At 34.4% G+C, this 22,704-nt stretch overlaps 1 protein-coding gene across 4 annotated transcripts in view; it reads right to left on the bottom strand.

Annotated features, from left to right (window-relative positions):
* Nucleotides 1–1,720: 1,720 nt before the first annotated feature.
* VMA10 (vacuolar membrane ATPase 10) overlaps nucleotides 1,721–22,704 on the bottom strand; it is a 44,911-nt gene continuing 23,927 nt past the window's right edge. Inside the window, exons 1-4 of one of the 4 annotated variants that reach the window (XM_022047501.2) lie at nucleotides 4,586–4,742; nucleotides 3,203–3,294; nucleotides 2,372–2,472; nucleotides 1,721–2,152 (exon numbers count right to left, since the gene is read on the bottom strand). In XM_022047501.2, coding sequence (XP_021903193.1) covers nucleotides 2,009–2,152; nucleotides 2,372–2,472; nucleotides 3,203–3,290 — 333 coding nt within the window. In that variant the 5' untranslated portion in view covers nucleotides 3,291–3,294; nucleotides 4,586–4,742 and the 3' untranslated portion in view covers nucleotides 1,721–2,008. Of the gene's footprint in view, nucleotides 2,153–2,371; nucleotides 2,473–3,202; nucleotides 3,295–4,397; nucleotides 4,553–4,585; nucleotides 4,743–22,704 lie in introns of those variants that run through there. The other 3 variants (XM_022047509.2, XM_022047516.2, XM_088209344.1) reach the window with 3 other exon arrangements.

The following is a 22,704-nucleotide window of genomic DNA, read 5'->3' as shown; positions in this document are numbered from 1 at the left end:
AGATGGGGTCCAAGATGATTTTAAAAAAAAGGTGGAGGAGGGACGGCCAGGTTGCGGGTCGAATAACCCATGCGGGTTGGGTCGGCTGATCCGCGCAGATCACACAAAACAAGCCCGCGGGTTGGGCTTGTGCGTCAGGCGCGGGCTTACTTGGCGTGCGCCTGGCCCGATTGTAGGTTGGGCGCGCGTCTTGCTGAATGGGCCTGGTGGGCAGTGCGGGTTCTCCTTCTGGGGCGTGGATCGCACGCGTGCAGGTTGCTTGGCGTAAGCTTGTGGTGTACGCGCATGTGTGGTGCTGCATGCATGCTGCGGGTGTGCTATGTGCATGTTGCGTGCACTAGGCATGTGGGCTGCCCTTGCTGCACGCTTCGTGTGTTACTTCACGCGGGTGAGGTTCCTGCATGTGCGGGTGGACTCCCATGTTTGTTGCACACGTGTGCCGCACATGTCTTCCACGGTTGCCTTGGATCTTGGGCCTTTTTTGAGCTTCATTGGTGATCTTGTTGCTCACCCACTTATGCACTAACAGGTTGAAAACACCTTAGAGTTTTTGGACCCAACTTTAGGTGATTGGGCCCATGGGTAACTTGGGCTTGTTTCCCCATTGGTCCTAGTTCCTTGTAGGCATCGCCAGTTTCTTGTGTATCTTCCTGTTTCATTAAAGTGTCTTTTGGGACTGCTCTTGCATCATAATATATTTTAATTAAAATTTTAATGAATTCGTCTTTATTAATATCATATTCAATTTCTGCCTTGGAAGTTTAGTAATTTGAAATAAATGTATAAATTGTATAATTTACATTCAAAAGTATATGGAGTTATATTATTATATAAATAAATTTCTTACATGACAATTCACATTTAAACTAAAAACTAAAAACTCCAAAGTATTAGTTATCACCACATTCTAAATCAAGTTTTATCTATTTTTATTTCTAACTAAAATTACACACACACACACACACACACACATATATTATATAATTAGATTGAGTTCAGACAAATTTGTTTATGAATAAAAACCTAACACGATTCTAATTATATTAACAAATAAACGAACCTGTTTTGCTCGAAATTTTTAAATTTGAAATAGGTCATCATAGATAACTAAGATCTATTGACTTAAGATTTCTTTTGATATCTTTGATTTAAACACATTAAATTTTTATATAAATTTTTTGAGGGAATGACATGTAAACATTACTAGTCTCTTGCACAAGGATCTTCTCTCTATCTTTAACATCCTATACAAATAAAATAACATCAACATAATTTATTTAAATAATTTCTGAAGAAAGCAATTTATTCAAATAACGAACATATTTTCATTCCATTAACTTCTATTCTCTTTAGTCTGTCACTTCAATGTGTTTTTTCAAATAAAGAAATTTAAGAAAACACTTCATATATGCGCCAATAACATTAATTTTTAAAAAAATTTGTACTTCAAAAAAAAAAAAAAGGGAAAAAAAAACACAATCAGATCCAAATCACGGTCTAACTAATAAGCATATAAACTCCAATAATATAATACTCTAGTTCATCATGCATGCACCGGGAGCATGTGATGCATATAAATAATAGAAAACTAACATCACCTATATTAGTTTCTTGAATATCCTTGAATAGTTCAAGCCGTCCATGCTCACATCACCATGAAAGTAAAATCCCTGGTTCATGCTTTTCTGAGGTTTTAACACTTTTTACCTGGAACTGCATATAAATAAACATCAATGGTAAACTTTATTTCTCTTTTTTACTGTCTCAACAAAAAATGCCATTACACTACTACTGGATAAACATATTGGCACAACATGAGATGCAAAAAGTTCCATGACCAATCTTGACATATCAAGATCTTAAATATTTGAAATAAGAGAATACAAAGATCCATCCAATTGCCGCACACAACAAAATAAGGTTCTGCTGAAATGAATCATGCCATAGAAGATTTAACATTCCCCGTGTTTGCATCATGATCACTTCATTCCCCCAGAAATGAAAATGCTCAATTCTTCACAGTTGTGACGTGCTTCAGGAGCATGTCAACTACATCTTTTGATATCCTCGAGGCCTCCGTCTTCAGGTGATGAATCTTTGACTCTGTCTCTTGTTCAAGTCGCTTCACGTTGGCACCTGAATCTCCACTGCTCTGTGATTGAGATCATGAAAAGCAAAAGTTAGCATGTCCAGTCCAGAAAAGATTCAACAGTTATAATATCAAAAGGGCGAAGGAAATGATTTATCCCCAGGGTTCAAGGTAGAATACGGAATATTTACATGTCTCACGATCAACAGACATTCATGAACTGATTTGAGTATGCAAGGCGTATACTACCAGTTAAGAACAGGTTTCCCAATGAATATTTACCTCAGCCACCTTCCTTTGGAACTCACGCTCCACTTGTGCTCGGTATTCAGCAATCTCCTTTTCAGCCTCTTCTTTGGCTTGTTTCAATCTTGTCATTTTCGCTAAAAACAGAAAAAATAAAGCATCAAAATCAATGATCATATCATTAAATGTTTAAATCAATTTTTAAAACTTTATAAATTTTAACATAATTCTCAAAAACAATGCATGAACAAGTACACATAAGGATATATACTAAACAATCTTAAGCTATGTTAGTAACAAATCAAGAAATTTTTACAGAATTCATTTGGAGTTCTACACCAGATTTACCAAGATGATGGTGAAAATTTAATTTAAAATTTTAAACATTAAACTCATAGATAATTCAAAGTGGAAGTGAAACCATGTATTTAAAATTCTATCAAAATTTGCGGAACCTGAAATACTATTCTTATTTCACTTGGAATTTCTAACGAGATCATTTTTATAATCTTCTAATAACATTTTTATCCCTCCTAATTAAGCAAATTCTAAATTTCCAAAGAAACTCCATAAAAATTGTTGATGTGTTCCAAACATATTACTAATTCATCTCTACACATATTAAAAGAAGCTTCATATGTATAAATTAATACAACCAAGACTTCTTCTCACGCCCTCGAAAAAACCTTCTCTTATACAGGATACAAAAGAAACTACACATTCCAACATAAATTTAACAGCTAGACACTTTGGAATGGTTTAAATACATATGATCAACAACACTTCGTTTTTTACAATATCAACATAATTGTAAATGAAGCTACTTTCAAAATTCAGCATGTAAAGATTAAGGAAGGGCACAATTACCATTTCTAGCAGAATTGACAATGTGTTGAGCTTCTTGTTCTGCAGCTAGCAGCTGCTGAATTCCACCCTGACTCCTGTTGGCATCCATGCTTCTTCAAAATAAAAAAGTTATCTTTTAGAGGAACAATTGTTATCTCAATACAAGCATATATGTTGGTAGAAAGGAAATTTTGAGCATAAACCTGACAAATAAGCTTTTACTTTTAGCGATATCAATCAACAAGTCAACTTGATGGATTAACAAGGTTTTCCTGTGTTTCTATGCCTCACGATGTACCCTCAAGTATAACCAAGCATTAGAAAGAAGGGCACAACTCTGAAACTATTGTCTTTTACTTCCAGCATTTGTAGCATCCAATTAAGGGGATTTTCAAGGAAGCAAATGATTTAGAATGTAAAGCCTCAAGCTCCAATCTAGTTGCAAACCACTTATTCTCTGAAATCCTAGATAGATGATTCACATTTTCTAGGAAATTTAAAAAAGAAAAAAGACTTCATTGCAAATCCAAACAAGGCTACTAAAGAAGTAAATGCTTGGAATGCAAAGTAATTAACATTTTGTGACATGAACGAGGAATTGGCCACTTTACACCTATGAAAACAGAAGGATAAAGTAATTCTGTTACTAACAGTTGCCAAGTGAAGTAGAGTTACAAATTTGTCAGAATTACCGGACAAATATGATAGATAAACAAAATAATTACGCATGTTTATATGAACTGATCTTGCGATTTTGTAGGTTTCCAGTCCTTGAACATACAAGCTTGGCCTCTGGTTCGTGACGAAAGTACGACTCTAGCGGCCTATACAGGATCCGTCGAAAAATATAACAAACCCACAACTAATGCCTAAGTAGTAAGCCGTTTGGATCCCACATAATAACATGGAAAGTAACTTGACGTTAAAGAAAATCTACCATAACTTATCAATTTTTGGATCTTGCACCTCTTCTTAAGCAGAGGTTTCAAGAGAAATCCAAACTTAAATCCGTGATTCTAATTCAACTTTACAACAATGGAGCCTACGAATTGCCTACACGCTTCTACGCAACATAAACACAAAAAAACCAATCTAAGATCATTCAGAAATTATAGACTACGACATTAAAATCATCATGCAATTTGCTTTTTTATCGTCGATTTCTCATAAAGCAAACACAGTGCAAGGGTTTTTAAAGAAACTAAAGAGTACAAACAGGAAATCAAGCCAGCAAAGATGATTCGACTAATCCCCGTGTCAGGCAAAGCAAAAACCACTGAAGTAGAAGATCAGATCTATGGAACTAAGAGGATAGCATGATTCAGAGAGAGAGAGAGAGAGAGAGAGAGAGAAACGCATAATCAAATCACAGAAACCGAGAAACCGATGCGCCTTCGAGCGTACCTTTCGAGCCTGAGCTTCTACGAAGATTCAGAGTACACAAAAGTTTGACAGAACACGGATTTACGGTTACTCGGCCAAAACCTGTATATATGAGTGGAGCCGAGATACGTCGTGCTGTCAGGCATCGATCTAACATCGGGAGGACAAATACGGCGTCGTTTCAAGTGTGGGTTTCTAATAATTGACATTATAAGTATTTTTAAAGTTTATATTATATCAAATATAATATTGAAATAAACACCACCTAAGATTTTCCTTTATTAGGCCATGTTTTTATTAGGCCATGTTTGAGAGACAATTGAATAAAAAAAATGTATCTATCTCCAAATAAACTAGAGTTAAATTTTGTAGATGACTTTAATGTTTGGATAAATTATTATTATATTGTTTAAGTTGTTTTCCAAAAATTTAATTGAGAAATTAAATGCAAAAGACCATTAACAAGTGTAAAAAACACATTTCAAGTTGAACTTCAAATTCCATAAAATTAATTTAATCAATATATTTGTTCAATCTTATAAACAGTTAATTTCAAAATGGATATAATTTTACACTTAAATCAATTTGTAAACAAATTTAAATTTTTTTAAAATTCATTTTTTTTCGAACATAGAATTAGGGAAAAAAATGGTACCATAATATTTTTAATTTTTATTTTCTATATGTAAGCATGTGCGTACTGTAAATGTGTGCATATGAATGTGTTTGTATATTACTTGTTCTTCTGAATATTATATGTCTATTAGTTTTTTCTTTATATAGTGTTAACTATATACTATACATACATACATACATACATATATATATAAGAAGTATAATCATAGGTGTAAAAATGACCTGTAGTGAGCTGTTCAAACTGGAATAAAACTTCAGAAAATTTGAAGAATTCTAGCCCATGCAACCCATAAGCCTAGCTCATGGCAACTCAAATTCGTGTTAGGTTTGACAGGCTATTTGGATCAGGCTCAGCTGGCCTTAGGAGATGTTAATTAATTTTGTTAAAATTTTGATTTTTTTATTTTTTATAATTATTTAATATTTTTAATATAATACACACACGCGCGCGTATATAACAAATATAGCTATAAGTGTTAAAATAAGAGGTCTCTTTCAGTCTATAACAAGTAGTAAGTTCACTAAACATAAACAAAACTTGAAGCAATAATGTATCATAACCTAAATGTATTGTAAACCTAACACATGACAAGCTGGGAGGCATTTAAGGATTTATAAATCCTTCTTTTGCAAGCTCATGTCTAAGGTTTTAATAATTTGCTCGTTTAGGTTTAAGGCTTCTTCTTTGACATGGATTTGTGATTTTAGATGAGAAGTAATGAAAAGAATAAAGAGGTTCAATAAATAGTAGAGACTAAAAATGATGAAGATTAAATTTTTTAGGTCTCACCTGTTGTAACATCCCGAGCTCAGAATTTAAGCTCGGGATGACATAAACTAATTTTAAAAATAATAATAAAATATTTAATTTTAATTTTTTAGAATTTTTCTTTATATATATGCATTTTGGATTGTTTGAAAGCAATTTCAAAAGGAATGAATGAAACTAGAAATAAGGAAAGACCCATTTGAAAAGAAAAATTAAAAGCAGGTGCCAAATCGCAAAGATGAAAAAAGTTGCCATGTAAGCAGCACGACCAGTCGACGTGCGCTGCGTGCCGAACACACCAGCATGCATCCCACGCAGGAAGCCACATGGGCAATCTATGTGTCAAACGATCCAACGGCCTGTGTTTACTCTCGCATGCATGAACAATCTAGATCTATTTCCTCATTAGGCGTGATCGGACAGTCCACATGCCTTCGATTGAACGGTTTAGATCCATTCTCCTATTAAGCGCGATCGAACGGCTGAGGAGACACCATGCAGACTCAGACGGACAGGCCAGATCAAGAGAAGGGGAGTATTTAAACTCCTCTTCTACCAAAACCCTAACCTTAGTCGCACACCTGCTCATCAGAGAAGAAGAAGAAGGGCGGCCGGAGGAGAAGCCAACCACCGTTACCATTGCACCAGAGACCCAAATTGATGCCGGCAAGTACAATTTTTTATTGTTCGTCCTATTTTTCCATTCTAAGCTACCTAAAACACTTTTTGATGCAGGAAAACTCAAAGAAAAATCGTAATCGGAGGGCAGAGCTCGGCTGAGCCGCCGCATCCAAAATTGAAAAATACTCCGGTGAATCCGAAGTCCCTTCCCATTCCTTCTGTTTCTTGACCTTAGGCCATCTAACATGTTTTTCAGTGCAGGGTGGCCGAAGGGAAGCCATGACCGCGACGAAGAAACGGCGGAGCTTAGCAAAGCCACCACACTGGAGAGCAAGAACGATCGGTAAGCTTCGATTTTCTTCATTTTTCCATCGACAGACACCGCCTAATCTCGAAATGAATAGGTTTTCACCTATAACCGGCCAAAATTGGCTTCACCGAGAGGATGAGTTGTCAAAAAGGAGGAATCGGCGGTAGAGCATGACAGTGCCACCGTGCTGTAACCCTAAACCGACCTCAGTGAGATTTTTTGCCCTTTTGGCATTTTTTTGTGTATTTTCATGTTATTTTAACGTAAGTTTTAATTTTAGTAGAAAAATTCAAAAAATTCAAGAACCGAAAATCACCAGGAAGTATAGTGAAAAAGATGGTGTTCCGAACACCGACTTAGGGTAAGAATCCCTCACCCCTTTTTTCTGTTATGACTAAATTGAAGCTAACCTGATAATAAACAAAAATCTTAGTTGATCTGTGGTCCTTTTATTAATTAAATACAGGTGGCCAATGGAGCAAGTAACCAATCAGTCTATACTTGTTTTGAGTTTTAATTGTAGCATTTATTTCTTCAGTCGTTTATTTTGCTTATCTATTTACTATTCTATTTACTGTAATTTATTCGCTTTAAATCTATGGCTAACATGGTCAGATTCCTCAATCTATGTTGTTTAATCACTCTATTGTGTGTCTAACATGTTTATATCAGTTTAATGCATCCTTAATTCATGTACCTATCTTAAAAATGTGCACTCGTATGTTTGTGATATAGATGTACAGGCCCCTTAGGGCTAAATATTAGATAATAGAGAGCATACACATAAATAAATTATGTCAAATAAACAGAGTTTACTGGGTACTTAGGGAAAGGGTGTACGGATTTTGTGCATAGGGTAAACCCTATCGTGGATGTTACCATCAGTCGAACGGGGCTGAGAAGTCTCATACCGAAAGGGGTTAGGAATTGTTTTGATTACGCTCCTACTGGACGGGGTATTGAGGCAGTTGTATATTTGGCACCCATTATCAGACGGGGTATGGGGACGACCGTTTGATTTATAGAATGAATGTTTGGTCTACGTATAATGGGGACCCCTATGAATCCCCAACAGCACCAGTAGGTAAGTGGGAATGATAAAAGTTAATTATTGTTTATCTTTTAAAATGCATAATTTAGATTACTATTCTGATTCTTATCTTCATAAGTGGCATTTAAGAACTTATAGGTGAGTTAAGAAAATTAATATTTTCAATTAAATGAGTTTGTTTAAAAATGAGCGCCATTGGTTGTTTTACAATTTCTACAAACCTTTAATTTTTCGTATCAATGGTAAGGTGTTGATATTCTTATTGAGTTAATATAGCTCCCCCCTTTATTATTAACCATTTCAGATCATGACGACCAAGATTTGGATCTTGAACAGTAAGAAAACTAGATAGAATGTTGTCTCTCTGTTTCCCCAGTTTCAAGCAAAGATTGATTACATTAGTTTTCCTTATTACACTTTTTTATTTATGTTCTTTAAGGGCATTCTTGTAGCTCTATTGGGCGTTTTAATCAAGTTGTACAAGGAATGTAACTCTAAACTCTAAACTGCTTCTGCTAATTAATAAATTTTAGTATTATTTTATTTTCTTAATTTTAGGATTTTACAGTTGATATAAGAGCTGCGTTCCTCGGAATCATTCTTTGCGCATAGGGTTAGAGTAATTCAATGCAACTCGAATCTCAAACCTTTGTTATAAAATGTAGGTATAAAAACATGAAAAGAGGAATGCTCCCGCTAAATAGAACAGCCCGAGAGGGATCACTTCGGGAGGATGTTGATCGGTTCTTTAAGATGCTTCAGATACTCATCTCTACCTAGCAGGCCAAGGAGGAGAGAAGGGAGTTGCCTGATCCCCCTCCACCTCTGCCACAGTATGAGCCATCTCCACATCGAGAGGATCTAGTACCACCACGATATAACTTTGCTCATCCAAAGTATCATCTGACACCACCACAGTATAATCTGGTGCTTCCACCGTACAACTAAGTGCTGCCATAGCACCACTCGGTTCCTTACCCATCATAATCCAGTTCCCCTTCAGCAGGACCCAAATCTGCCCATGATGGACCTAGGCTATATCAAGAGGTATAAAAGACTCAATCCATCCACTTTTCCAGAGACATCCACTTTTGAAGAGACTAAATACTGGTTAGCAGAGACAGAGAAGGCCTTCACAACCCTTGAAGTAGTTCCCGAACAAAAGGTTATTCTTGCCACTTACATGCTCGTAGGTGAGGCAGGGTGTTGGTAGTAACTAAAGCAAGCTACTCTACCCACTCCAACCACCTAGGAATAGTTTCTGACAGCCTTTAATACTGAGTACCTTCCAGAACACCTCCAATATCTGAAGGAGATGGAGTTTGCACAACCTGGTTCAAGGAGATTTGTCAGTATCAGAATATGCTCAGAAATTCTTGGAGTTAGGCTAGTACTCTCCTGAGAGCATGACAGACAAAGGCAAGAGATAAAAAGGTTTGAGTGGGGTCTTCATCCTGAGATCAGACAACAGTTGTATATCTTCGAGCTTAGCACTTATTCAACAGTCTTGGCCAAGGTACAGTTGATAGAGATGAACTTCCGCATTTTTTTCCCAGTAGTGGGCAACTTCAGGCCCCCAGTTTTGGATCATAAGCCAGTTGCTACTGTACTGAACCAGCAGAACAAGAGACCAAGGCTCACAACTCAAGCTCCTTCCTAGGCCCCGATAATAGGATGCGGTAAGGTTTACCAGCACTATGGCAAGAATCATGGAGACCGACCTTCCTATCACCTCAACAACACTAGCCACATATGCAGGAGTGCCTAACTCTACACGAGAGAGTGTCCGTAGAATCATAATCAGGCCAGACCAGCAGTCCAGAGCAGAGTCTATACACTCACCCAGCAGGATACTAAAGCCAACCTGGATGTGATACAAGATACGTATATTATCTACAACCACATTGCACATGTTTTAATTGAGATTGGTGCTTCACATTCTTTTGTTTCATATACTTTTACTCAAAATTTAAATATATTACCTAAAAGCCTTGATTTTGTACTGTTTGTGTCCATACTTAGGAACGGGACATTACTGGGGAATGTTATATACAAAGCTTTCATCATAGAAATAGTAAGTAGGGAATTGAGCGTAGATCTGATAGCATTTGATACAGGAGATTTTGATATAATTCTGGGAATGAACTAGTTAGCGACATATCACACTACTGTGAACTATTTTCATAAGAAGCGTATATTCAACATTCCTAATGAATAGTCTTTCATGAATTAATAAAAATTTTACATATTGTTTACATATAGTAACTGCATTGTTTATCAAATGTCTTTAACTCAACTATTCTTTCCATGCTAGACAAATCTAAGCAAGTGATATACATTCAAGATATTCTCATTGTCTAAGATTTTTCAGATGTATTCCCTAATGAACTACCAGAACTGCCAGTAGATCGAGAAGTTGAATTTGTCATAGAGTTTTAGCCTGACACTTAACCCATCTCGGTTGTCCTATACCGAATGAGTCGTGTTGAGATGGAAGAACTGAGAAAATAGATCAAGGAGTTACATGATAATGGGTTCATCCGACATAGTATATCCCTTTGAGATGCTAGAGTCGCGTTCGTAAGGAAACGTGATGAGTTTTTGAGGTTGTGTATTAACTATAGAGAACTGAATAGGGTCACAACTAAGAACAAGTATCCCTTCCTCATGATTGATAATCTTTTCGACCAATTACAGGATGCCCACATTTTCTCTAAGATCGACTACGTTCGGGATACCATCAGGTAAAGATCAAGACAGAAGACATTCCTAGGATGACTTTCAAGGCCCGATATGGGTACTATGAGTTCCTAATCATGTCGTTTAGATTGACTAATGCACTTATAATTTTTATGGATGTAATGAGTAGGGTCTTCAGACTGTTCTTGGATCAGTTTGTCATAGTATTCATTGATGATATCCTGGTATACTCTAAGAGCAGAGAGAAACACGCTCAGTATCTGACTAAGGTCTTATAGGTTCTTAGGGAAAAGAAAATATATGTAAAATTAAGTAAGTGTCAGTTTTACTCAAGCAGACTTCCTTCCTAGGGCATATAATATCAAAAGATGGAGTATCAGTAAATCCTGACAAGATTGATGCAGTGATAGATTGGAAATAGTTGACTTCGATTAAGGAAGTTCAAGTTTTTTTGGGTATGACAGATTATTACCATAAGTTTGTAGAAGGATGATCAAGTATAACCACCCTCTTGACACGACTTACGAAGAAAAATGTCAAGTTTAAGTGGAATGAAGAATATGAAAAAAGCTTTATAGAACTTAACGAACGACTGACTATTGCACCAGTCTTGGCTTTGCTGAATAGAACGGGTAGGTATACAGAATACAGTAATGTGTCCAATTAAGGACTGAATTGCGTTCTGATGCAGTACGAGAAGGTCATAGCTTATGAGTTTAGGCAGTTAAAAACTCATAAAAAGAATTATTCCACTGACGACTTGGAGCTTGCCGCCATTATTCACGCCTTGAAGACCTGGCGCCATTACTTATATGGGGAAACATTTAAAATGTATACGGACCATAAGAGCTTAAAACATATATTCACCCAAAAGAACTTCAACATGCGTCAAAGGTGTTGGAATAAACTCCTCAACGATTACGATTGTAAGATCCTATACCACCTGCGCAAGGGTAATATAGTAGCCGACGTTTTTAGCAGGAAGAATGCAGGTATGTTAGCTCACATAATGGTCTTTGAGCACAAGATGATAAAGGCCACACAACATATACTGCTCTAAGACTTAAAAAGGGCCACATGTCTAGCCCATTTAGCATTTCAACCTGAGTTAATCCAGAAAATAAGAGAGACTCAACTGGCTGATCCCACTCTAGCAATTCTTAGAAAGGACAGAACATGGTTTAAATTCAGAATTCCGAGTCTCTATTGATGAGTTACTCAGGTTCCAAGATAGATTGTGTGTTCCAAGTGATAGCGAGTTGAAGAAAGATATCATGAAAGAGACTCACAGTTCAAAGTTCACCATGCATTCAAAAAGTACTAAGATGTACCAAAGCATGCGATCCCGATTTTGGTGGAGTAAAATAAAAAAAAAATTGTTGATTTCATCTCTAAGTGCCTTGTATGCCAACAAGTCAAAGTAGAGCACTAATTCCCAGGTGGGCTACTCCAACCAATACTAATCCGAAGTAGAAATAAGAATATATCTTAATGGACTTTATAATTGCCTAAGGCATACTCGAAACACGATGCGATCTGAGTGATTGTTGACCGACACACCAAGTTCTCCCATTTTCTAGCCATTAGAATAACAGATCCCCTGGACAAGCTAGCTAGAATCTAAATTCGGAAGATAGTCAGACTACATGAAGTTCTAGTGACAATGGTATCTAACAGGGACCCTAGATTCATCTATCAGTTTTGGACAAGTCTTCGACAAGTAATTGGGCCAAAATTGTCTCTTAGCACAACATTCCACCCCTAGACAGATGAACAATTAGAACAAACTATTTGCATAATGAAGAATATGCTAAGGGCTTGTGTTTTAGATTTCGAAGCATTGAGATGACCACCTACCCCTGGTAGAGTTCGCCTACAATAATAGTTATCAAGTAAGTATTGGTATGACTCCATATGAGACATTGTATGCCCAACCTTATAGGTGGTGTATTTATTGGGAAGAGGTAGGTGATAGGAAATTGACTGACCCAGATCTTGTAGATAAGACCACAGTGAAGATTGCCAAGATCAGTAAAAACATTCATATGACCCAGAGTAGACAGAAAAATTATACAGACACCCGAATGAGAGATTTAGAATTTGAGAAAGATAATCAAGTATTCTTTAAGGTCACCCTTTTTAAGGGCATCACCAGCTTTGGAAAAAAGGAAAAGTTGAACCCCTGATTCATCAGACCATTGGAAATTTTGGACAGAATTGGGATATCCGCCTACAGACTAGTACTACAGACTAGTACTACCTCTTAAAGTATTCAGAGTCCATAACATCTTCCACATGTCGATGCTACATAAGTATAACTCTGACCCCTCATATGTTTTGTCCTACAAGCCACTTCCACTTCAAGATGATTTATTTTATGAGGAGGTACCATTTAGTATTTTAGACCGGAAGAACAGAGTACTTTGCAACAGAGAAATCCCTTTATCAGAGTACTATGACAAAATCACTCGCAGGATGAGGTCATCTACGAGTTGAAATCAGACTTCAGGGGCCGATATCCTCAATTGTTTGACTAGGGGGTAGTAATTTGAGAGTCCAAATTTTTTAACGGAGGAAAGTTGTAACATCCCGAGCCTAGAATTTAAGCTCGATATGACATAAATTAGTTTTAAAAATAATAATAAAAATATTTAATTTTAATTTTTTAGAATTTTTCTTTAGATATATGCATTTTGGATGTTTTTGAAAACAATTTCAAAAGGAAAAGGCCAAACTAGAAATAAAGGAGGACCAATTTGAAAAGAAAAATTAAAGTAGGGGCCAAATCGCAAAAAGGAGAAAAATGACCACGTAGGACAACCACGTCATTAGCACGGCTAGCTCTTGTGCGTCGGGTGTCGGACACGCCAACACACATTCCATGCGGGAAGCCACAGGGTAATCTGTGTGTCAAGCGATCTAACAACCCGTGTTCACTCCCGTGCACATGAACAACCTAGATCCATTCCCTCATTATGCACAACTAAAAGGTCCCCATGGCTTCGATCGAACAGTCCAGATCCATTTTCCTATTAGTCGCGATCAGACAGCTGAAGAGGCACCACGCAGACTTAGACGAACGGCCCAGATCAAGAGAAGGGGAGTATTTAAACTCTTATTCCACTGAAACCCTAACCCTAGCCGCACACTTGCTCACTAGAGAATAAGAAGAAGGGCGATTGGAGGAGAAACCGACCATTATCGCTGCCACACTAGAGACCCAAATCGACGCAGTAAATGTGATTTTCTCATGTTCGTCCTGTTTTTCCATTCTAAGCTACCCAAAACACTTTTTGATATAGGAAAACTCGAGGAAAAATTGTAAATAGAGAGCAAAGCTCAGCTGAGCCACCGCGCTTGAAACTGAAAAATGCTCCAGTGAACCCATAGTCCTTTTTTGTTCTTTCCATTTCTCGACCCTAGGCCATCTAACATGTTTTTCGGTGTAGGGTAGCAAAAAAAAAGCAACAACCGTGAGGGAAAAGCAGCGGAGCTCGGCAGAGCCACCGTACCAGAAAGCCAGAACCACCGATAAGCTTTGGTTTTCTTCATTTTTCCATCGACAGAAACAACTTAACCCTGAAATGAACAGGTTTTCACCAAGAACCGGCCAAAATCAGCCTAACCGAGCGGAACCGCCATAGAAGGAGGAACCAGTGGCAGAGCACGGCGGCGCCACCGTGCCGGAACCCTAAACCAACCCCAAGTGAGAGTTTTTGCCATTTTGGCTGTTTTTGCGTATTTTCACGTTATTTTGACATAAGTTTTGATTTTAGCAGAAAAATCCAAGAAATTTAAGAATCGAAAATCACTGGAAAGCGTAGTGAAAAAAAGAAATGTTCTAGACACTAACCTAGGGTAAGAATCCATCACCATTTTTTCTTGTTACGGCTAAATTGAAGCTAAATTGATAATAAATGAAAATCTTAATTGATATGCGATCCTTTAATAATTAAGTACATGTGGCCAATGTAGTAAGTAACCGGTCAGTTTATACCTGTTTTGAGTTTTAATTGCAGTATTTATTTCTTCAGTCATTTATTTTGCTTATCTGTTCACTATTCTACTTACTATAATTTATTTATTTTAAATCTATGGCTAATGTGGAAAGGTTCCTCAATCTTTGTTGCCTGGTCACTCTATTGTGTGTATAACATGTCAATATTAGTTTGATGCATCCTTAATCCATGTACCTATCTTAAAAATGTGCACTCGTATGTTTGTGATATAGATGTACGGGCCCCTTAAGGCTAAATAGTAGATAATAGAGAGCATACAAATGAATAAATTATGTCAAATAAATAGGATTTATCAGGTGCCTAGGGAAAGAGTGATGGACTTGGTGCATAGGATAAATTGTACCGTGGAGGTTACCCTCAGACAAACGGAGTTGAGAAGTCTCATACTGGAAGGGGTTGAGAATTGTTTTGATTACGTTCATACTGAATAGGGTATTGAGGCGGTTGTATGTTTGATGTCCATTATCGGACATAGTATGGGAACAAATGTTTGATTTATAGAATGAATGTTTGGTCCACGTGTAATAGGGACCTCTATGGATCCCCAACAGCACCGATAGGTAAGTAGAAATGATAAAGGTTAATTTTTGTTGGTTTTTTATAATGTCCAGTGTGGATTACTATTCTGATTCTTATCTTCATAAATTGCATTTAGGAACTTATAGGTGAGTTAAGAAAATTAATGTTTTTAGTTAAACGAGTTTATTTAAAAATGAGCTCCATTTGTTGTTTTATAATTTTTACAGACTTTTGATTTTTCGTATCAATGGTAAGGCGTTAATATTCTTACTGAGCTAGTGTAGCTTACCATTTTATTATTAACCATTTCAGATCAGAACAACCAAGATTCGGATCATGAACAGTAAAAAAACTAGCTAGAAGGTTGTCTCTCCTTTTTCTCCAATTTCGAGCAGAAGTTGATCACATTAGTTTTTCTTATTACACCTTTTCATTTATGTTCTTTAAGCGTATTCTCGTAGCCCTATTGGGCATTTTAATCAAATTGTGTAAGGAATATAACCCTAAACTCTAAACTGCTTCTGCTAATTAATAAATTTTAGTATTATTTTATTTTTCTAATTTTGGGCTTTTACAACTATGTTGTTATCAGACATTTAGGATACCACCAATCAAGAATTCTTATAGCTTTTAATGGTTGTCATGTACTATAGAAAAAAAGCAAGCTTAAAAAGGTCATGTTCCAATTTTTATTGACAAAGAAGGCAAGAGAATTAAAGTTTTAGTGAAGGTTTTGTAGGTCTCTATGTTTTAGAAACTTTTAAAAAAAATCATGGATGATGATGATTATCTAGATCTTTAGGTCAAAAGACGTCTAGGTCTCATCGACAAAGAGTTTTTTGAGATATTTTCGAAATTTAGCGAAGAGTTTTCTTTTTTCTTTTCTCTCTTTAATTTTTTTGTTAAAGAGAAATTTGATTAGTAGATATAATTTGATATTTAGTTTAATTTATGAAATTTTTATAGAAATTGTTTTAATTTCTTTCCTCAACAACAAATTTCCCTTTTTATTATCTTCATTTTTGCCCATTGATGTATTCTATTTGCAAACTATTACCCATTTAGAGATTAAACTTGCTTGACAATTTGTTTCTTGGATAACTTTTCATTATCTGCATTATAATTGATTTTATTGAAAAGATTCAACCTTTCTCATTAGAGCTTTTTTTCCTTCCTAAATCTCAATAGATCTTTAATAATTTTTTTTAGATTTTCAAAGATACAAAGTAGTTGGGATAATTTGTACTTTTGAAATAAGTTCAAAAGTTTTGAGTAAAATACAAGAGAAAATGATGTGGAACTAATGATCAACTAACGGATAAAAAGCCGTATATATACTTTAGTGTTCAAAATTTTTAAACTCTCAATAAACCTTTCATACTTGACATACATTCAACACATGAATGTCAACCAAAGTAATTAGGATGATGATTTAAATTAATTAAATGTCACAAGATGGAACCTTGATAAGTGAAATCAATTCAAAAGAGATTGATATGACGCCACAAGAACTTGTCTTGATAAGTTGAATCAATTCTCACTCAACAAGAAGGTTGATGAAAATCTCACGAGTAAAAAACTTAAATGTTATAATTTTTATTATTCTCATATTTGAATTATTACAATTAAGAATTGAAGATCTATTTATAGAGTAGGCTATGTGCATTTTAAGAAACTAAATCTTGTAAATTAATTGTAAAAATTACAAAAGAAGTTAAATTTTATCTTGAATGATAAAATAATAAAAATTAAAAAGATTTTGACTAAAATAACTAGATAAGATTTTTCTTTGTGAATCTCTTTTTAGATGGGGAAGATTTTTATTAAATGTAGAGAAATAAGGAAACGTAAATAAGGTAAATTATAGCTGGACATTAAAAGAGCAAAGATGTCACTCATATCTCTCCTAAACTGTGGGATTTGGTTCTTTAAGGAATGAGATTTGAAGAAGTCTTTCCTCTTATCTGATTCTCCTTTTAAAAAGAAATTCTTTTCCCTTTCCTTACTCATCAATTTTTTTTTTAAATTTATATTATATTATATTTTAAAGTTCAAGGATGAAAATGATTATTGGCTAAGCTTAATTTAAAATGAGAATTATAACAATATATAGACAATTAAACAACCCAACTAAGTAGTGAATGCTTGAGAAAAATAACATTGGTGATATTTAAACTCTTAAATTAAATGCTCTTAAATATATGACGAAATTAACAATTATCAAATATTTTTCAACAAATATTTAATCACCTAAACAAGTATACTCAAAGGAAAATTAAAATCAAGACACAAGATCAATCTAATCACCTAAACAAAAAATTAATTCATAACTTATAAATTAAATCCAATATGTAATTAAGAGGTAAGAATAGAAAAATTACAAAATCGATTATCATGGAGGTTCAACCATCCACATGTGCTTACGTCATCTCTTCGAGTCAACCGCTTAAGTACTTCAACTATCTTCTTATATTCTGATAAGTGTTTATTTTTTAGGTGTATAGTTTCATCATTTACAAATTACTTATTTATCTTGGTATCAAGCTTTACCAATTAAGTGCTACTCTCAAATACTTAACCCTCAAGAGGTTCACACAACTCTTTATACAAACGCTCAAGAATATATAATGAAATATTTAAACTTTCTTATCACAAAGATAAAAATTATAAGATCACATTAAGAAATTATAGAAATGATTTTTGAAGATTAATCTCAAGATAATTTGATTATTTTAAGTATTTAGCTCAAGAAAATTTTCTCAAAATAAATCTTTGTTTTCAAACTTCAAGTATTTGAAAGAATAAAAGCAATAAGCTTTCTATAAAAAGTAGATTTTTAAGTTAAAACTAGACAAGAAAATATATATTTTTTTTTTCAAATGATTAAATCAAATTTTAACCCTAATACATCTTCCAAAATTTTATTCAATAAAAAGATATATGAATAATATCTAAAATCATAAAAAAGTATTAAATATTATTTCGAGAATCCCTTATTTAAGAATAGATAATAACATGAAGAAAAAGAAGATTTAAAATTTTGAAGTTAAAAGAAAGTGGAAAGATTTCTTTTTAAGATTTAAATTTGACTCTTAAAAATCATGAAGCATTAATAGATAAAATCTTCTTATAGTTAGCATTAAATGCACGTAGAAGAAGTAGAAACACACGTCTACAAAGTCCAAGTCATGCAAATATAATCCTCCCATCGTTACATACATTCTCATAATGAGCCTCACATGCATCACATAACTTTTACCTTCATTATCTTAAGTAGTTTTTAATCCAAATTTTCTTCCAACTTTTCTATCCTGAGGAAAAGACTATTCAAAATATTTTTTTAGAAAGAAGATCACAAGGAAATTAACTTTAAAATACTTTATAATATAAGTCAATTTTCACATAAATTCATTAATAATTTTATCAAACTTTAAAAAAGCTAAGAAATTATACAAATAATTTTTCACGTAAACAATATCAAAAATAAAATTTAAAGATACTAAACTTGATTATTCAATATTCTCCAAAATGAATCTTAAGCAAAAAAAATGGAACACCTACTTCCATTAGATGGCATTATATCTAGAGACTTATATTTCTAATTTCATCTCTTTCAAATATATCAATGTAATCTCCAAGAACTACATCTTCTTTTTCCTCCTCTTTTTGCCTATGTCCAAGAGATCTTTAATCTCTACTTCCACTACTTTAGTATTGTTATAAATATTGTTTTAAAATCTCACTTAAAACAATAATAATACAAATTAAGTAATTGTCATTTTATCAAAATCAATGCATGTACTCCAACAATATCCTCTTTTTAATAGATAAGAAAACCTAATGTATTCTTTTAACTAATCATTAAATAATAAAAGAGGAGGATGCTATGGCTTACTCAATAAGTTAATCATGATTCCCTACCTCAACAAAGCTTATGAAGCTTCTTAACTTGAAGACGCTTAAAGAACACTCACAAAATTAGTAAAGCTAATTTTAAGAAGCAAGTAAAAGCTTGAAACTCTATTAATTTTCTGAATTCTTGAATTATGTTTACAATCTAACGATTGAAGCATTTATATGGGTTTTTATTTACTAATCCGATGTGAAATAGGATTGCATATTCCTATTTGAACTCTTAAAACTAATTTAACTAGGACTCTTATTGAAACTTAATTAATTAATAGAATTCTAATCTACAAAAATTAAAAAAAATTAATAAAATAAACTATTTAATTAAAGAAGACTTCTTTTCCTTATAGCCTCTTTTATGCTTCAATTTGCTTTGAATTTTAGTAGAAACCTGCAGGGGAATTAGATTAGAATGAGGAGAAGAAGTGAGAGTCCAAATTGGACTAAAAAGTGCACAAAAACGTTATCCTCGAACGTCTAGTGTGCGCACCTGCAGGTGGCATGTGTTTGGCGCACGCAAAAGCTTTTTGTGCACACAAAGGTTGCGTGCATGCGACTAAATCTACTTGTACATGTGCTTGTCCTCGTGCGCATCTGGCTGATGCGTGTGCTCGCGCATGCGCGCTCTTGCTGTATATGGGCACAACCCTCTTATACGTTCCTCGTGTTTTTCCGCACAAGAAGAAATCTCGCATATGCGAGTACCTTTCTCCACACATGTGCAAGCCCACATGTGTTTACCTAATGGGTATCCACACCCACATGATGTTTTGGGCTTCCCACTATGGCGGAATTCATAAGCCAAACCTCTTCTTTGCCATGAACTTAATAACTTCATCATTTCTTGTCTTTTCTTATTTCTCCTCCTACTAGATCGAGGTTCAAACTCAATTACTTCTTTATGGGTTCTTGACTCACTTTTCTTCGAGTCTTAGACTTGGATCTAGGTGGATCATACTTAAGTATTTTCAAGAGTACTTCCTAGTGTCTCCTAGAAGCACACCATTTCCTAATCGTTTCTGCCCCTCTGTTCTCATATCCTAGTAGAAATATTCCTCCATATGGGTCTCCTGTTTATTACAAGGCTATTCCTCAATTATTACCACATCATCTCCCTCGTTTTCAGAGGATTCGTCCTCGAATTTGTGTTACATATAACTTTCTCTTTAAGGACAAAGCAGCTAAGGAGAATACCAAGCAATCTACAGAATAGCAAGGCATATCTGAATGGTTTTTTATGAGATAGCTTGAACCTTTAAGTTAATTTCTTATGTTTAATATATTTAATTTATCCTTTATATATATTTAAAAATATATAATAAGATTAAGGACATAGTTTAGAGTCAAATAGAAAAATGATAGATAAGGATGAATGAGTTAGAATAAGTATGAAGAGGCATAAAAAAAAGTGGAAACTTTTTAAATAAAGTGGTATAATGAAAAATGGTAACTATTAGATAAAATGACATAAGAAAAAGTGAAAACTTTAGATGAAGTGACATGTAAAAAGTAGTAACTTTTATATGAAGTGATATCATAAAAAGTGGCAACTTTTAGATGAAGTGGCATATTAAAAATCCTTTTAGATAAAATAACATGTGAAAAGTAGTAAACATTTATATGAAGTGACATGATGAAAGGTTGCAACTTTTAGATGAAATTGTATGACGGAATGGTGGCAGCCTTTTTTTGTGTGGCTCCTCACTCTTATAAATAGGGTATAAGAGAATGGAGGAAGAGACATTTTGAATGAGAGAAAAATAGTGAGAAACATAGAGGTGAAAGAAGAAGAGGGAGTATGAAGTGTGTAGTTTTTTAGAGTATTTTGAAGTTTTAGATAAAAACCTTGGTGAAACTCTACTAAATTTGTGAGAATAGAGGAAGAGGAAGAGAATAGGAATAAGACTCGCGATCAAAAGAAAGTTATAAATTGTTAGAAAGATAAGCCTTTTCTTAAGTTTTGAAGTTCGATTTTTCTTTAATTTTTGGGATTAGTTTTTGAGTATTATGTTTAATATTTTTGAGTCAAGAAAGTGACCAAATATCATCCTGAAAGAGAAAAAGGTTATAAATAAAACCAGAACTCTGCCAGAATTAAGATTACTATTACTAAGGACCTAATATAAGTGAATATTATGGATTCATAGTCTACGTAGTTTTGAAGTATTTTACGTACTTTTAGTATAAAAATGTGTACATGTTTAATTTGTCATTCATATTTACTAAGTAAGTATTTGTTAAAGTTTTACTTCAATGTAAGTTTTATTTTGTTTTGTTTTTTGAAATGTAATTTTGATATATGTGCATTACTCATTATAGAAAGAAGTTATTTTGAAAGCATCGGCATTATGCTAGACTTCAATTTAGTCATATAAAATTGTTCCGTATTCGGGTGTATTAGAAAAATGATAGTGTGTACCCATACATAACCATTCTGTGTTTGGGTGTATGGGGAAACAATCTGATCTGCATGCCTTAATTGTTCCGTGTTCGGGGAGTAACAGTGTTTTAAGGTGCTCATGTATGTCATTCCGTGTTTAGGTTGAGAAACTAGTGATAAGTATCTGTGCCTATATATAATGTATGGTAACTGATTGATCCTCCTTAATAGTAATTAACTGTACAACATGGATCTGCTTTCTGATTTGTGCATTCTTCTTCTTATTCGTATACGTTTTGGAAAGATAATATGATATATGTTTTGTTGTGTGTAAAGAAATTATATATTGCATGTACTATACTATGATTTTATAATATCACTTATTAGAATATTTTATCTCATCCCTTCTATCACCCTGTAGATACTGAAGATACCGCTCAGAGTGAGCGGTGATACGAAGAAAATTTCTAGAGAGACTCATGCATATAGTCGAAGATTTTTCTATGGTGGTAAGTCAAGACGTAGTCCATATCCAAAGTGCTATTAATGGTAATAATGCTAGTACTAGTAACACCCAGTCGATGGAGAGAAATAATGAAAAACTCATTGAAAGATTTAAGAGGATGAACCTATCATCATTTGCTGGAGCAACTGACCCAATATTATCTAAATCGTGGATCATGGAGTTGTAGAAGATATTTGAGGTTTTTAGCCCCAATTTAGAACAAAACGTACAATTAGCCACATTCATGTTCAATGGAGCTGTCGAAAACTGGTGGCGTCTAAAGAAGGGATCCCTAAGGACACCAATCCTTTGGAAAGCATTTAGAGCAGCATTATACGAGAAATATTTTCCTGACTTTATTCGAGAATAAAAACAAATGGAGTTTCTAGAGTTAAAGTAAGAGAATATGACAGTGACAGATTAATGACTATTAAGAAGCACTAAAACGGGCCCAATGTGGTAGCAAATGGAAGTCTAAGAGCCAGAAAGTTTAAGAGAGACTTGCGTAAGGAGATCTGGGATAAAATCTCAATTATAATGATTAATGACTATCAAGAATCATTAGAACAGGCTTAAATTGTAGAAGAGACTATAAGTCCAATCCCATAATAGATCCAACGGGCTCGACCATTTATACCAAATAATAAGAGGAGAGACTGAGAGCCATAACAACCTGATAAGAGACGGAATATGAGTTTTATAATTCCTCAAAGAGCCTTAG

This window comes from Carica papaya, chromosome 8 (genome assembly GCF_054855325.1).
Source record: "Carica papaya isolate Zhongbai chromosome 8, ASM5485532v1, whole genome shotgun sequence".
Lineage (NCBI taxonomy): Eukaryota > Viridiplantae > Streptophyta > Magnoliopsida > Brassicales > Caricaceae > Carica > Carica papaya.
This window is presented reverse-complemented; position numbering and strand designations above follow the sequence as displayed.